The sequence below is a fragment of the Nicotiana attenuata genome, chromosome 5 (genome assembly GCF_001879085.1).
Source record: "Nicotiana attenuata strain UT chromosome 5, NIATTr2, whole genome shotgun sequence".
NCBI classification, from domain to species: domain Eukaryota; kingdom Viridiplantae; phylum Streptophyta; class Magnoliopsida; order Solanales; family Solanaceae; genus Nicotiana; species Nicotiana attenuata.
This window is the reverse complement of record NC_031993.1, coordinates 15,110,930-15,128,869: the sequence shown is the minus strand read 5'-3', so window position 1 is coordinate 15,128,869 and position 17,940 is coordinate 15,110,930. Positions and strand designations below refer to the sequence as shown.

At 40.0% G+C, this 17,940-nt stretch overlaps 2 protein-coding genes across 2 annotated transcripts; both read right to left on the bottom strand.

Annotated features, from left to right (window-relative positions):
• LOC109226292 lies at positions 1,217–2,079 on the bottom strand. The gene has a single exon (XM_019391079.1). The coding sequence runs from the start codon at positions 1,954–1,956 to the stop codon at positions 1,384–1,386; it is 573 nt and encodes a 190-aa protein (XP_019246624.1). The 5' UTR covers positions 1,957–2,079; the 3' UTR covers positions 1,217–1,383.
• LOC109225375 (replication factor C subunit 2) lies at positions 8,991–15,459 on the bottom strand. The gene is made up of 12 exons (XM_019390012.1): positions 15,333–15,459; positions 15,161–15,239; positions 14,945–15,024; positions 14,461–14,580; positions 14,297–14,366; positions 14,155–14,228; positions 11,661–11,781; positions 11,478–11,540; positions 11,129–11,188; positions 9,956–10,081; positions 9,800–9,883; positions 8,991–9,217 (listed from the first exon to the last, which is right to left on the bottom strand). Exons 1-12 carry the CDS (start codon positions 15,374–15,376, stop codon positions 9,113–9,115), a joined length of 1,026 nt encoding a protein of 341 aa, XP_019245557.1. The 5' UTR covers positions 15,377–15,459; the 3' UTR covers positions 8,991–9,112.

Sequence of the window (17,940 nt, the reverse complement as noted above, 5' to 3'; positions counted from 1 at the left end):
CCACGAGACGAGGAAGGGACGGTAGTAATNCTTAAAAGTGAAGGGCGAGGGGGGGGGGGGGGGGGGGGGGGGGGGGAATACCTAGGCACCCAGAGACGAGGAAGGGCGTAGTAATCGACAAAATTCTTCGGGGAATTGAAAATAAGCATAGATCGGAGATTCCCGAATAGGGCAACCTTTCGAACTGCTGCTGANTTTTTCCGATTCGGCGGTTCGATCTATGATTTATCATTCATGGACGTTGATAAGATCCATCCATTTAGCAGCACCTTAGGATGGCATAGCCTTAAAAGTGAAGGGCGAGGTTCAAACGAGGAAAGGCTTACGGTGGATACCTAGGCACCCAGAGACGAGGAAGGGCGTAGTAATCGACGAAATGCTTCGGGGAGTTGAAAATAAGCATAGATCCGGAGATTCCCGAATAGGGCAACCTTTCGAACTGCTGCTGAATCCATGAGCAGGCAAGAGACAACCTGGCGAACTGAAACATCTTAGTAGCCAGAGGAAAAGAAAGCAAAAGCGATTCCCGTAGTAGCGGCGAGCGAAATGGGAGCAGCCTAAACCGTGAAAACGGGGTTGTGGGAGAGCAATACAAGCGTCGTGCTGCTAGGCGAAGCATCCCGAATGCTGCACCCTAGATGGCGAAAGTCCAGTAGCTGAAAGCATCACTAGCTTATGCTCTGACCCGAGTAGCATGGGGCACGTGAAATCCCGTGTGAATCAGCAAGGACCACCTTGCAAGGCTAAATACTCCTGGGTGACCGATAGCGAAGTAGTACCGTGAGGGAAGGGTGAAAAGAACCCTCATCGGTGAGTGAAATAGAACATGAAACCGTAAGCTCCCAAGCAGTGGGTGCTTGGGAGGAGCCAGGGCTCTGACCGCGTGTCTGTTGAAGAATGAGCCGGCGACTCATAGACAGTGGCTTGGTTAAGGGAACCCACCGGAGCCATAGCGAAAGCGAGTCTTCATAGGGCAATTGTAGCATAATAATACTCCCTACATATGTTTTAAATGTCCAGATGACACTCTTTTCTTTATAAAAAGTTTGACATTTCTTCTATATTTAAATTTTAACCATACTGTAATTTCATATATCCTTAATGACATCGTACTAAGTAGAAACAACATAGCACGTTAAAAACAAGAAGATCTTAAAGGTAATTTTTGTATATTATATAGTATTATGAACTTAAGTATGAAAAACTTTTCTCAAACTCTCTTAACTTATTCTCCACGTCTATTGGATCATAGTCGATCGATTGCATCACAGTGTACAATATAGTACGTAGTACAGTAGTAATATTGAAGGAAATATAGACACAAAATTAAAGATAGAAAAAAGAACCTTTTGTATGAAAGATAGTGTAATTAATTGTGGTTTTCTAAAAGAGAGCAAAGCCAGGCCAATCAGCATCATTCACAGGTCGTCGGGGCGATGACTCGTGTGATGAAAATGAAGAGGAAAGTGAGTCATGAAAAGGAGACACTGACTTTCTACTTGACACCGACCACCGTGAAACTCTCTCCAGATCCGACATGTAATCGGGTTCCGACCCACTCTTCTGGTTCTTCTTCTTCTTCTCCGTTACTCGCATCAGCAAGGGGGGAGATGGGAAGCACCCATCTGAAACAACTCCCATAGAGGGTCGGGTCATCAGATTCTGCACATCAAACCGGTGCCTCTCGGAGCGTGCCCGTGGAGCTGAACGGAAGGATCGGGTTCGGGGCTCCGCAACTGGTGAGTGGAAATTGAACCCAGCTGCTGGTGGAGGTTTCAGCTTACGCGGGGTTTCTGGAAATGAACGGCTCTGATTTTTTGCTACTTCCTCTTGTTTGGCTAGTGAACGGTGGTGATCTGTTGTTATTGGTTCGTGTGAATGTGGGAGCTTGGGTACTCCGGGTCGGATTTCCCATTTAAATGGAATTGCTCCGGGCTGCGTAAATGAATCATTCATTTTTATTCCTTTTCAAAAATAGACTCAAACTTGAGCGTGTATATATGTAGGTGGAGAAGAAGACTTTTAATCAAAAAGACTAAAAATCATGATCAAAGGCGTAAAGAGTGGGGCTTGGTGGACTTTGTGGATATTTCAAATAATTGCATGTCATGTATTAAGAAAATGGAGATTGATAAATTTTGACACTATTGATATAATTGTACATAATGAGTTAAGTTCTTATTTTTTCAGGTGATTAAAGAAATTTTATCATATAATTACTTTGGTAAATGATTTGATGGTATAAATATTTTTGGTAAATATAAACGTCAACCATTCACTTATTTATTTGGTATAAATACCAGGTGTAATAGTAATACTTTATCATGCTTCTTTTCAACCTTCTCTTAGGAGCTCTCTCTACTTTTGTTCATTTGGTGACTCGAACCAACAATCATAATGTCATGGGCGGCTTTCCAGCCATGCCCCATGACCCCTTGGGCGCGCCCCGTGGCGTCCTAGCGAACCTCCCAATGCCTAGCGCCACGGACGGCCCCGTGGTCTTGGCCGCGCCAAGTGACAAGCGCGCAGGTGCCTCTGTCGCCCCACCGATATCCCTCGCGAGCGCCAAGCCGCAGGCAGAAGCCAACAGCGCCGCGCGCGCAGACCGTGATGCCAAAGACACTGCTGCTGACAACGGACCTGCTGCTACCTTATAGAAAACTAAGTCATTTTCATTGTAAATATAGAGTAGTTTATTTCATGCACTTCCATTATGTTTCTCTAGCTTAATTAGGTCTACTCCTGTAACTTTGAATTATTTTTTTTAAGTACTATTAGGGGGGATCAAGCAATCAAAACTTTCTAGCAAGCAAGCAATTCTCTGTACTGGTGTCTCTCCCCCTCGACACCGCGTTGCTTTTCTGTAATAGCTTTCATTAATGCAATCAAGCTTTCTTTCATTCTGAATTCTCATTTCTGTTCTCTCAATTGCTCTTGATATTGGTTTTCCCGTACGGCACTGACAATCTCGTCTAGCGTACGGAGGGGACCTCAGTTGGCGGACAGTAACTGCACTGACATCAGTTGCCTAGCCGTACGTCGCCCTTCCAAGGAATCTCAGGAAGGCGTCGCGTATCAGTTGGTATCAGAGCCCAGGCTCGACATCGGACGAGGGAACGTATTGACATACCACCATTTCTGACCATGGTGAATCATGGGGACCGCATTGCGGCCCTCGAAGGGACGGTTGAGGTATGGCGGCCTATCATGGATACGGTGCCTGAACTAAGAACCAGTCTACTGCAAAGGTTGGACGACCTGGACCGCAGAGTGCTTCGGGTCGAAGTTGACGTTGAAAACATCAGTCGCGACTCCGAGGGAGACCGGCAGCCACAGAGGCAGCCGAAATCTTTGACAAATTCGAGGGGCTCCAGCAGGAGCGCACCGAGGATTTAGCCCACAGGCACAAGAGGCAGAAAAGGTGACTGCCATGCAACAAACCATTGACAAATTGACAGACCAACTCAATGTTGTCAACTCTGCTTTACAGGGCCTACTCCGAGGAGGTGGAAACCAAATCGGAGGTGCTGTGAACTCCGCTTCCGTGACAAAGAAGCTGAAAATTCTTGAGCCAAAGCCATACAGTGGAGCTAGGAATGCCAAGGAAGTGGAAAACTTCATCTTTGACGTCGAACAGTATTTCGATGCTGTTGGGGATCTGGAGGAAGCTAAGAAGGTAGCAACTGCTGCCATGTATCTTCAGGGTGATGCTAAACTCTGGTGGCGTGTGAAGTACGAAACCATCAAGGCCGGTGAAGATACTCTCGACACATNACTCACCGAGCTTCGGAGACAATTGACGGAAATGCTTGATGCAGGGATCATTTGACCCTCCAAGTCCCCATATGGGTCCCCTGTTCTATTCCAAAAGAAACATGATGGCAGCCTGCGACTCTGTGTGGATTATCGAGCTCTAAACAAGATCACCGTGAAGAACAAGTACCCCATTCCCCTAATGGCGGACTTGTTTGATAGACTGGGTGCTGCTACGGTGTTCACCAAGATAGATCTGAAGACAGGTTATTGGCAAGTTCGGATTGCAGAGGGTGATGAACACAAGACGACTTGTGTGACAAGATATGGGTCGTACGACTTCCTGGTCATGCCATTCGGCTTGACCAACGCCCCTGCTACGTTTTGCACTCTTATGAACCAAGTCTTCCGAGAGTACATCGACGAATTTGTGGTGGTCTACTTAGATGACATTGTGGTATATAGCCAGACATTGGAAGAACACCTGGTACACCTGCGGAAGGTCCTAGTACGGTTGCGAGAACATGAACTATATGTAAAGCTATCCAAGTGCTCTTGCTCAGAAGCAAATTGATTTCCTCAGACATGTCATCGAGGAAGGACGCATCAAGATGGACCAGCAGAAAATCTAGGCCATTACAGATTGGCCGACACCTAAGGATGTCCACGCCTTGAGGGCGTTCCTTGGCCTATGCAACTTCTACAGGCGGTTTGTGAAGAACTACTCGCTTATCGCAGTGCCATTGACAGAACTCCTCAAAAAGGTCACACCTTGGGATTAGGGACCAAGGAGAGCAGAGGCCTTCAACGCATTAAAAGCGGCTATGTCTAGTAGTCCCGTCTTTGCCCTTCCTGATTTGGCCAAGCCGTTCGAGGTACAAACAGATGCTTCCGACTATGCACTCGGTGGAGTCCTGCTACAAGAAGGGCACCCTGTAGCGTACGAGAGTCGGAAGCTGAAGGATGCAGAGCGGCGCTATGCCGCCCATGAGAACGAATTATTGGCTGTCGTCCACTGCTTGCGCCTCTGGAGGCACTATCTGCTGGGAACCCCGTTCGTGGTCAAGACAGACAACACAGCTGTTAGCCATTTCATGACCCAGCCGAAGCTGAACGGTCGACAGGCCAGGTGGCAGGAACTCCTAGCTGAATTCCACTTCAACTTGGAGTATCGCAGTGGAAAGACCAATCATGTTGCTGATGCGCTCAGTCGGAGAGCTGACCTAGCATCGATGTGCCTACTCGCCACCCTAAGGGGGAACGAGGTAGCCACATCCATCAAGGACCAAATACGGGATCTACTCATCAAGGATCCTGCTGCTCAGTATTTGGCTGATTTGGTAGGACAGGGCAAGACTCGCCAGTTCTACATGGAAGATGGGTTTCTAAAAGTAAAAGGGAACCGACTTTATGTTCCTAAAGGAGGAGATTTGCGGAGGACTCTTCTAACGGAATGTCATGATACTCTGTGGGCCGGCCATCCTGGTGAAGAACGCACCATGGCGTTACTTCGTCGTGCCTATTATTGGGCTCAAATGGCCGATGATGTCGCTCAGTATGTGAAGACTTGTCTAGTATGCCAGAAGAACAAGTCGGACCGCTTGACACAAGCGGGACTCTTGGAACCACTTGCTGTCCCAAAGAGACCTTGGGAAAGCGTTTCCCTGGATTTCATCACCGGATTGCCCAAGGTCGGAGATCTCACAACCATCTTGGTTGTGGTGGACCGGTTTTCTAAGTATGCCACCTTTATTGCAGCCCCACAATATATATCAGCAGAAGATACAGCTCGACTCTTCTTCTCTCATGTCGTCAAATATTGGGGCCTGCCCAAAGACATTATTAGTGACCGCGACTCACGCTTTACTAGCAACTTTTAGACCTAACTCTTCAAGTGCCTTGGGTCAAAATTGAGTCACAGCTCAAGTTTTCATCCGCAATCTGATGGCCAGACGGAGCGGTTCAATGGTATGTTGGAGGAATACCTCCGCCACTTTGTAACCGGATCGCAGAAGAATTGGGTGAAGCTTCTGGATGCTGCTCAACTGTGTTTCAATTCACAAAAGAGCTCTAGTACCAACAAAAGCGCTTTTGAAATTGTTACCGGACAGCAACCGCTACTCCCACACACTGTGAATGCACCAAACATGGCTAAGTCTCCTCGAGCTGCCAGCTTCTCAAAAGAGTGGAGGCGGAATTTGGAGATAGTGCGGAGCTATCTTGTCAAAGCCCAAAAGCGGATGAAGAGGCATGCTGATCAGAATCGTCGCTTTGTTGAATATCAAGTAGGAGACAAAGTGATGGTCAAAATTCCAAAGCGGTACTTATTTGCAGGGGTCCATGACCCTCGCCTATTGCAAAAATACATTGGACCCTTGTCCATTGAAAAGCGTATTGGGAAGGTTGCACACCGGGTGGATACCCCAGCTTGGTGGAAAATTCATCCTATCTTCCATGTCAGTCTCCTGAAACCTTTTCGGGAAGACATGGAGGATCCTTCAAGGAGCCAGCTCACAATACCCAGTATTCGAGGTCCCAATTCAACCGGGAAAAGGCGTGTTGAAGCTATCCTTGATGACAGAGTGATTCATGCCTCAAGGAAAGATCACCAAGAATTTTTGGTGAAATGGCAGGACTGTGATGCAGAAGAGAATACTTGGGAGAGGGGAACAAACCTCAAAGCCTACAAGAGCCTCATTGAAGATTATTTTGCAAGGAAGGCGCCGAGGACGTCGCCAACTCAGGTGGGGGAGAATGTCATGGGCGGCTTTCCAGCCATGCCCCATGACCCCTTGGGCGCGCCCCGTGGCGTCCTAGCGAACCTCCCAATGCCTAGCGCCACGGACGGCCCCGTGGTCTTGGCCGCGCCAAGTGACAAGCGCGCAGGTGCCTCTGTCGCCCCACCAATATCCCTCGCGAGCGCCAAGCCGCAGGCAGAAGCCAACAGCGCCGCGCGCGCAGACCGTGATGCCAAAGACACTGCTGCTGACAACGGACCTGCTGCTGCCTTATAGAAAACTAAGTCATTTTCATTGTAAATATAGAGTAGTTTATTCATGCACTTCCATTATGTTTCTCTAGCTTAATTAGGTCTACTCCTGTAACTTTGGATTATTTTTTTTAAGTACTATTAGGGGGGATCAAGCAATCAAAACTTTCTAGCAAGCAAGCAACTCTCTGTACTGGTGTCTCTCCCCCTCGACACCGCGTTGCTTTTCTGTAATAGCTTTCATTAATGCAATCAAGCTTTCTTTCATTCTGAATTCTCATTTCTGTTCTCTCAATTGCTCTTGATATTGGTTTTCCCGTACGGCACTGACAATCTCGTCTAGCGTACGGAGGGGACCTCAGTTGGCGGACAGCAACTGCACTGACATCAGTTGCCTAGCCGTACGTCGCCCTTCCAAGGAATCTCAGGAAGGCGCCGCGTATCAGGTTGGAGGTGGATGATACTTTACCGCTTGAGCAATTCTCTCTTGTCCACATGATCATGTTCAATTTCACCAAAATCCAGAGGATCATATCAATCTTATATTAGCTAAAGCTGTGAGTTAAACGTATATAATAATATCTTCTCTGTTTTCATTGCTTGTTCACTTTTGATTTGATAGGGTTTTTAAGAAAGGTGTTGAATTTATGAATTGTTTGTTGCAAAGCATATGGGTCATGTGTTGAATTTTATGTACTTAAAGGTGTTGAATACCAAGCAAAGTGTTACGAAATTTAAACTTGGGTCTTTTAAAGATTTGGTGACATTTAGAATGTATTAGAACTTTCACTAAAGAAAATTGAAAAACATATATTTTAAGTGAATTGACGGTGTAGGAGTAAAGAAAATCCAAGATATTTAATTGGGGATAATGATGAGAAACATTTTCTATGATTTTATATGCAATACCCGATTTGAGATTTGAAATTAGGGAAAATGGCTACATCGACGTGTTGTCTCAATAATTTTGTGTAGGACTTGTGGAAAAGCAGTATGATTTGAGGGCATTATATGTATGGATTTGAATAAAAGTAATGAATAGCCAAAACGAAGATTTTGTCAAGACTTTAGGTTCGCATGACAACGACAATAAACAGGGCCATTCAAATCCGCCGTGAGGATTGGGAGTATTCACAAACATCACTTAGTTAATAGAACTCAAAGTGGAGCTCTCTTAAAGCGGAAAAAGAAAATGACATTGTATAGCCGCTGTAAAAATAATAGCCGAAAAAATATATAAAATTTATATATTTTTTGTGTATTTTTAAATTAATGTATGTTATATACAAAAATTATACAAATTTTATACTATTTGCTATCAGATTTAAATAGTTTTTGGCGCAGGCTAAAAGTGATAATACACCAAAAACAAAATCAAATTGACTTCCACACTATTGATTGAGAGTGAATTATGCCAACTATTTTGATACCAAAACTCATCTAAACAGACTTATCGATTCATAATTGTTTGACAGCCAATATGTTGAAGTTATGAGAAACAGATGAAAGGAAGTCTATTTTAACGAAAGATAAATACCTTTCGAACGGAGAGTTCTAATTGCTCCAAAGAATTTTAATTTGCTCGAGTTGACATGAATATCGAAACTATATTCAACATGTAAGTAAATTAATTTCTTTTTTTTTTTTGGGAGAAGATGCGGAATTACATATTCACTAATGTTTTCTGGAAAATGGAATCGTGAATAAGATATACAAAAAAAAAATGGAAAATGTCACATAAAACGTTTCTTTTTGTATAAATTGAATGGAGATCTTCTAAATAAAATAGACACCATTTTAGGACCAACATCCAACTGGTATATGGCTTCTGCATTCACCAACAAGGCTGCACTTGAAATGACGCTGGACAAGTTAACTTAGATCATCTAATCAGTTACTGCCTGTTCATTTTTATATGGCACATTTACTGTTCTATATTTGAAAACTCTTTAATTATAACTTTTCATTTTACCCTAAATGGCAAGCTCTTACATCCATAAAATGTCATGGCATGTATAAGACAAGTTCTAAAGATACTTTGATATGATATATGCCAAAAGTATTTCTTTCTTATGTTAAGTTCTGTGTCCAATCAAATACTACCACATAAAATGAAATGAAAAGAATAAGAACTTGACACCATATGCTGCCACATAATTTTACTAAGTAATACTTTAATCTAACTATAGGTCAATGTGATGCATATATAAGCCGTTACTAAGTTGAAAATTTTAGGAGGCAAGGATTATAACAAAGAATATAAAGCAAACCATATTAAAAGATTTCCAATAAACCAAATGACCTGTCGAGGAAAGTGACTTTACAAGAGTTGATAAGGGAATACAAACTCAACATAATCCACGTAGCCATCTAACTTTCACATGCCATGTCCTGTGGCATGTTGGTAAGTGCTTGCATTGTGGTGCTTGCAACATCCAGAAGTTGCAAATACTCATCTGCTCCATCAACAAGACACTGCAAAACAAGGGAAATCATAAGCACATATTTGTAATTCTTTAGCTAACGTTGTCAACTACAGTCAATATATGATCTGAGACATTATTACTGCACTAACAGAAAAGGCAAAGGTGAACTCTAATCTAAGGGAGAACTTGAGATGACACTATCATAAATACAGAATCTGTAGCGCACAGCTAAACATTCATGAGTAGTCAGTTCTCCGAAATAACAAAAACTAACCAGGAATAATACTCCCTCTTGTCTCGTTCTACAAGACACTATTACCATTTAGAGTCAAAACAATTTCTACTTTGACTACTACTTTTTAAACACTTTTCTAAACATTTATAATAATAAAAAATAATTCGTAGGATGATTTACATACTTTGCAGGGACTTCCAAATTCCGTAGAGTAGAATTTATTTCGAAACATCTAAGGAATTTATGAATGTGCTGAGAATTAAATATTTGACCCTTGTAGCTGTAGCCCCATCATACTCTTAAGATGGGGAGAATATATATATAGACACGTGTACAAAAGAGTAGAAACTATAATAATCACTCTAATAATAATAGAATAAGATGAAGAACAATAACCTTGTCTGCTTCAGCAAATTTCTTGCATATTCTTGCTTTCTGCTCATCAGAAATGTCGTCCGCATCAATTACTATATCATACAACTGAAGAAGCGGCATATTAGTACCAAACGTTGGCATAATTGAATGTAAAATGAGAAACACAGATATTGGGACCTGAGACAGCATCTGAGAAACAGGATATCCTTCTGCAATGACATCGTCCACTTCTTTGTTTGCCAAGTCAAAATTGCCACTTCTGCAAGCTGAGAATATGGCCCGGGTAACATCATTTGGGATGACCTGATCATTGCAATTACTTGTCAGTGCCTAAAGCAAGTGTAGGACCCTAGTATTTAAGTGGGATCATGGGTGAAGGGGCAGGCTTATACTCTCCCGAGTTTTGAATAAGTGGACAAACTGGAATTGGGCCAGCTAAATCACAGATATTTCTTGGTTATAAAACAAAAGTAGAATGCTGAGCCATGGATTTAGATGTGAGCTTATATGGTTAAACAACTGCGGCAACAGTTGAAAAATGAAAGAAATGAATAGATGAAACTGATCAGTGAAATCAAGCTACACTACATATGGCTTAAATTTAGAACACATAAAAATAGATTGTCACTTTATCAAACATAAGATTGAATAGGATATATTGCTACAAGTTTTGCCAAATCAAGTGATACAGATGTTTGCAAGATCACTGCCGGACTCCAAGAGTGATTATATTTGTAGTAACAAATAACGGATATCAGTATGTATGCTCTAGTTTGAAGAGCATTGTTAAGAAAGTGTCAGGGTTCTGTACAGAATCTGTATTTTCAGTAAAGAGTCCGTAATTATTGACACCAATCAAAAGGATTTTATGCTGGCTTTCTTATCTTACAATATATATAGACATTACCCAATCCTCGGAGTTTAAAGGAATAATCAAGCAAAACCTTCCAAAATCTCCTCTTCTTTTTCTTCAGTTTTAGCTACTACTACTCTTGTACTTGGAAAATTAAACTTTCTCAGATTGAAAGCACACCAGCATTGCTACTAGTCAAAAGTTCAGATGTCAAAGAAGATGCATTCATAATAGCCTTTAGTGGAAAAGAAGAAATATTAGAACCACTCATAAAAACGACATTATTGATAAGGAGAATGTCCTAATACATCTATACTGCTACATTATATATCATATACATCAAGGTATAGCAAAGTCCCAACAGCATAAATCAGAAAAGTGCCATCCCAAAGATATTGATAGATGAACGCATTGATCTTGTGGAAATTTATAGATGAACCACTGGTTGATGTAAAGACTACAGTAAACTAAAACTACAGAAACAAATACGAACTTACCCCCGACACACTAATTAGGTCCCTTGCCGATATGGAAGATCCAAATAACCGAGCAGCACTCTGCAGCAATTCAAAATATTACCAATCAATTTTTCACGGTTGATAGTCTTGCCAGAAGTAAACAAATGGTAAGAAAACACAGCTTGTCATTGGATATAATTTGTTCCTTCCACAGAACAATAGAGAAATTTTCATTTGCATTATGAAATGAGCCAAAATCGCAACATCCTCCTCTGGTAGCTGAACAAGTGTCACTACGATATCGATTATGGTACTGAGCCAACCAGTAATTCTTTTAGCTTCTTTTCCTTTTATTCAAAAAATGTAGAAAGCAGAAAATTCATCTTACTTGTAAGTATGTTATAGCCCTTCGTAGATCACCTTGAGAAATGGAACTGAGAGTCGAAAGAGCCTGCAATCAGGTGAGACACTCCTATAGATAGCTTAATTGCGAAGTGAAAATCGAACCATCATTTAAATGAAAGAAAGCAAACAGCTTTTACAACAAGGAATCAAGTTACTACATCCAAACCTCTGAATCTAGACTAAGACCTTCCTCTCTACAAATATGCAATATTCGGCTGCCCATTATTTCTTCTGTAAGCGGCTTGAATCTAAACTTCGCACATCTGGAAGCGAGTGGCTCTATGATCCTATACCAAAGAAGATTATTCAATTTATTACTGCTCTACATATAATGCACTCAGATCAACAACTTACCATCAAAACAAATGGCAAACCTATCAAAAGCAAAACAAGTTAACATCAAACCACTCAGGAAGTCTTTTTGGCACGGGAAAACAAATTCTCCATGAAACCACCCATTATTTCATGTAGATGAACAAATGGTTAAGTAAAACCTATTTGTGTGTTCATAGGTTCTTGTCAACTATGTACTGGTAAATAAGTTTTAAAAACTTCTTTCTTCTTTTAAAAAGATAAGGTTGTCTTAAATAGCATAGTGTTAGAAATTGATGACTTAAGCATTAAAGGTGAAAGAGGAAAAAACCTCATTTCTCAGTAAGGGACATGACAAGACCAGAAGGTCAGAAGCCAGCAAAGAGCATACAATACAATTGCTCTACATGATATATTATGAGTGTCTTCTCTACTCCTCCCAAAGCTAAAGGACATTCAACAGAAAGCTTAAAAGATCTCTCGAGTTTACCATGATGGACCACGTAATGTGCACAAATGTCAATCCTTGAAAACTAGAAATATTTTTTCTTCAGCAAAAATGACTTAGGCACTCATCTCAAACTTTGCATTTATCCCAAACAAATATACACGGTAATAGATAATAAGTCAAACCACAGATGCACCTCTTTACCATCTAACAAATCCCAAAAGTTATGGCAAAAGATTCCACTCATGACAGCAGAGGCATCTTGTAACAGCTTGAGAAACCTAGTCTCTCAAGCCCAAAAGCCATCATTGGTTGCACTAGTTATGGTTAATGTGTTCAATTTTCCTACACATATTGGTGCTCTATAATACCATAGAATAGAAAACAATGTCCTAACTAGCCGATCATATCATCATGATAAAGTTATGCCATCTTTAGGGTGAAACACTGTTATCAAAGGCTCAGTAGAAACGTTTAAGCCCTGAAGCTCATAAAAGCTCAGGGAAGGCACTGCACCTTCTTAAGTTGGGCTTCAATGTAGGCAAGGCACTAGGCGTGCGCCTCATTGCCCATGAGTTCGATCTTGAATCAAGCGGTACTAAAAAATAAATATAATCGGCAAAGAGATATATTAATTGTGCGGGAATGAGTCTGTTACTTTTTTCTTACATTACAGATTTTTTTTCTTCATTGTTCCTTCTTTTACTAAAGCTCACACTTTAATTGCGCTTTGCGCTTAAATCCCAAATAGACCTGGAGCATTTCTTAAAGCTTTTCGCCTTTGACAACACTGGAGTGTAACATTTCCAAACGGTCTTAATTCAAACCATTCAAACTATCCAGCTTAAAGAAGATCAAACTGAATAAGCAAGCCGATGCACAAATATGTAAAACCAAGAAGAGATCGGAACCTATTGCACTTACATACTGGCACTAGCTGCCAATGTTCACATTGCAGTTAAACTATTCTGTCTCAAGTAATCCCCACACCATAATGCCATAAACAACTAAACAAAAAAGCATTAGCACTAGTTTTGTTTGCGAAATAATTTCATCAAATGCTGCAACTAGAGAAAATGCATTTCATGTGAAAAGAGGAGGTTGATTCACAGAGAGATAAGAAATACTACTTCCACTTAGCCACATTATCAACTTTCATCACTGAGCTTATTTCAGTTTTCTTATACCTAGGAGAGAAAAGGAAATATATTGCTAAAAGAGCAAACACAATTGAGTTTCACCACACTATTGAAGGATCAATAAAAGATAGCAATCTACTTGTTTATATGGAACTCATGAAAGGCTTTGATACCAGCTTCCAAAAGTTCTTTAATTATTTGAAATTTTGGCAATATGACACCAATTTAGTTTTCTAATTATTTGTCTTGATATTCCGTCTTTCTGAGCCGAGGGTGTATCGGAAACAGCCACTCTGCCCTATCGAGGTAGGGGTAAGGTCTGCGTACACATTACCCTCCCCACACCCATTTTGTGGGATTTTACTGGGTAGTTGTTGTTGTTGTCGTCTTGCTATTACTTGCTATCAGTGCTTCTTTCACCTTCTTTAACCGAGGGTCTATCGGAAACAGTCTCTCTGCCCTTCCAGGGTAGGGGTAAAGGATGCGTATATCCTACCCTCCCCAGACCCCACTTGTGGGATTATACTGGGTGGTTGTTGTTGTTGTTGTTTGGCAATATGACACCAATTTTACAGTTTCAATAGTAGAATATACACCCCTTCTTTAAGATATTGTAATTTAATATATATATTGATCCAACAGATCTATAAGAAAGCAAGGGAAGCTGCAAAGATTTGCATCCAAAAAAAAAAGGAAGCTGGAAAGATATAGAAGCTAAAAAATATCAGCAAGACCAAAAAAACTGCAGAATGATACCAAACCTGCTGATGTAATTGCAAATGAAGAAGAATCTTGTAACTTTTGAATATGTCTCCATAGTGCGTCGCAAGGCATTCTGCGAAAAAGCAATGTTAGGTCACATTAAATTATGTTGCTTATTAGCAAAAGTAAACAGCAACTCACTTGAGCATCTTCAGTCATTGAATCCGCTTCATCAAGGATTATGATCTTAAAAGGTGGACAGGGATAACCACTGAAATGAGTAAGGAAGATATATGCTGTTAAAGAACGAAGTAAAAGAGGCTAAAAATGTGTTAACAACTGAAGTAGACAAGACGAAAGTTTACCCTTGCCGACTAGAACCTACAGCAACAGCAGCAAAGTTCTTAATTTTTGTGCGGACTACATTGATACCACGGTCATCACTGGCATTTAGCTCCAATACCCTCGACTTATACATCTCGGGTCTGTCGAAGAAAAATTCATTGTAAGATGATATATACACAGTAGAAAGAAAATAATGTCCCAAAGGTCCGTTCTTACTATATATCGTTCTTTGGAAACATAAGGACTTAAGGAGAGTATAGTTGCTCAAAAGTACTGGAATTTTTTAAATTCCTTCCATTTTCTTCTTTTCACTTGAATTTCGTATCACATTTCAGCAGAAGAACAAAATTACTTTATTTACTAAGCTAGAAATAGTATAAGATAGAAATTGATTTTCAGGAATCAGATCTATAAAAAACTTATCCATAACGAACTCCGCCAGAACTACAATTTTTGCCGTATTGACATCAACTAGAGCAAAATCCACATCAAAGGTAAACATACCCGAAAAGCTGATGGGCAATGGCGAGAGCAGTTGTCGTTTTCCCAGTTCCAGGAGGGCCATAAAACAACATATGCGGGCACTACAAGAAAAACAAACGAGGGTAATGTATTGTTAATGCAAAAATTTAAGGAAAAAAAAGGGAAAAGGAAACCCTAAGCAGTATTTAATGTGCATAGAATAAACCAATAAAAATGGAAGACAGAAATTGAAGTTACATTAGAGGTCTCGAGAGTGTTGGTGAGGACTCGAACGACCTCATCCTGGTGTGCTACGTCCTTCACTTGCCTCGGTCGACTGCAAAATGAAGAATATCAAAAAGTTAAAATATCTAAAAAGAAAATGTCCAAAAATATGAGTTTTTATTTGATTCGAAAGAAAGAATGTTACTATTTCTCGACCCATGGCTGAGAGCTTTGCACAACTGGCGCCATAGCAATTTCTCTCAACAGAGTATCTCTTACTTTCCTGAAAGTGCCCTTTCCCGCTCTGAGGGCGGGAGAGGAAGAAGAAAGTCTTTTTATATGTGATTATGTAATTATAATTTAGGCCGCAAAAAGCTTAAAAATTAGACTTTAGACCACAAAACGCTTACAAATTAGAATTTAGGTCATAAAACGATTACAAGTAGGGTATCAATTTGAGCCCAAATCCATTTTACCCGTCCGACCCGCCTATGGTTGTCTAACGGGACGGGACGGGACGGGACGGGACGAAATTAACGGGACGGGACGACATTTAAGCGGGACGGTGGCGGGACGGGACGAAACGGGACGGGACAAACGGGACGAAACGGTCGTCCCATCCCGTCCCGCTAACAAACGGGATGGGACGGGATGGGACGGGACGGAACGGGACGGGACGGGACGGGTTCGTGGGCCTTAAGTGTATTTTTTTTAATAAAAAAACGTCTAGTTTTTTGAAAATTACTATGTTTTTAAAGTTTGCAACGGCTAGATTTTTGACTTATTTAATAAACTTAAATGTTACTATGTTAGTATGTTAAAACGAAAATTAGAAAACTAAGTAAAGAATTGTAAAATATTAAAACAAAAGACTTGTAATGAAATAATCTAGTAAATATAAATTTATAATAGAGTTATAATTTATTTAATATAATTTCAAAGTATTAACTATTAAGTAACTAAGACAATTCATAAAAATAATTCATCGCTTAGAGCCTTTTGTTTTATTAATAGAACTTTCAAATCTCAAATACAAATATAATTCTTTTGAAGAGCACCTATTCTACGCAGCCACCTTCTAGGAAGGGTTCTGTATGAACTAGGCCTCTTAATAGCCAATTACAAATTATCATACTAATATTTGTAAGCTCCTATATAGCTTCTTTGTAACTTATCAATAATATCTCTTGGACATTCTACTGGAATTGGCAATGTTGATTGATGTTCCATGAGCTCCATGCCGTCATCGCTCCCAGTGGTAAGTATCTCATTGTATTCTTCTTCTTCCCTAGTGGTTAGTTTTTCAAAACCAAGATTTCTTCTTTCTGAATTAATCCAATCTCTGAATAAGACGGAAATCTCTAGACTGTCCTCCGCTAATGAATGTCTATGATCTCCAATTTGAAATCTTGTCGCGCTAAAAGCACTCTCCGATGCTACTGATGATGCTTGAATAGCCAGGATATCTCGGGCCATAATTGAAAGTGTTGGAAAAGTCTTGCCACGCTTCCTCCACCATGACAAAAGTTGTTCCTTGCCTTCTTCGTCTTTAATATTTTCCAATCCTTGATTAAGATAAGAATCAAGTTCATCATCAATAGAGGAATCAAAGCCTGTTATATCATCCATATCTTCCCATAAAACTTCTGCTCCAGACTTAGAAGTAGAAGGAGCAGTTTCAGTACTAGTTGTATCCATAGATTTATATTTATCAAACATTGATCTAGCATAGAGATGGTTGTTCATTTTCTTGAATTTCTAAATTCTCATAAATTTTACGAACAAGTCCCTTTGCACCTCTTAGTTTTAAAGATGGGTTAAGTAGTGTAGAAATTAAATAAACTTCGGGAATAGGGAAAAAATACTTTTAAAATTTTAAAATATAATTCTTTAATGCTGGTGCATAAGTTGGATTTTTTTTAAACTTACCAAATACAACAGAAATTCCACAAATATACCATAATATTTGTGTAATAGTAGGATAATATATACCAGAAAATTGTTTTGTAGCATAATAAAATTTTTCTAAAAATTTAGTAAGCTCTCTGATCTCATCCCAATCAGAATCAACAATTTGATCAACAGGGTAAGCATTATGCATATTAAATACCTTTTAGATGGGCACCCGATAGTCATAAGCAATTGTAAGCATTTCATAAGTAGAATTCCACCTAGTACAAACATCTTTTGGAACTTTTCTAAATGGAAGGCCAGCACTAGCACATTGTTGAGCAAATTCACGAATTCTACTTTGTTTATGAGCACGAAAAATATAGCCACAAGCATGTTGTATTTTACTACAAGCATCAGAAAATAAATTAAGACCATCTTTTACAACCAGTTAAAAATATGACATGCACATCTAACATGAAAAATTATTGGATTAATTGGACAAAGTCTAGATTTTAAGTTATTTGCCGCGGTTGTGTTAGCAGACGCATTATCTAAGGTGATAGTTAGAACTTTATTAACAAGTCCATAAAAATCAAGTATTTGTAGAACAATAGTTGCAATATATGCTCCAGTGTGTTTTGAATCAACAAATTTATAACCAATAATACGTTTTTGCAAGTTCCAGTGATGATCAACCCAATGACATGTAACAGTTAAATAATCACAACCATTAGGACTACGACCTATATCAGATGTGATAGACACTTTACAATCTAAGTGAAAAAATACACAACGAATATACTGAAGATATTCAGTTTGAAATGTAAAAACATCATTTCTAACCGTGGTCTTAGGAAAACTTTGAAAAGCAGGGTTATAAGTTTCTTGTATATAATGCACAAAAGCAGGGTGAGAAGGAA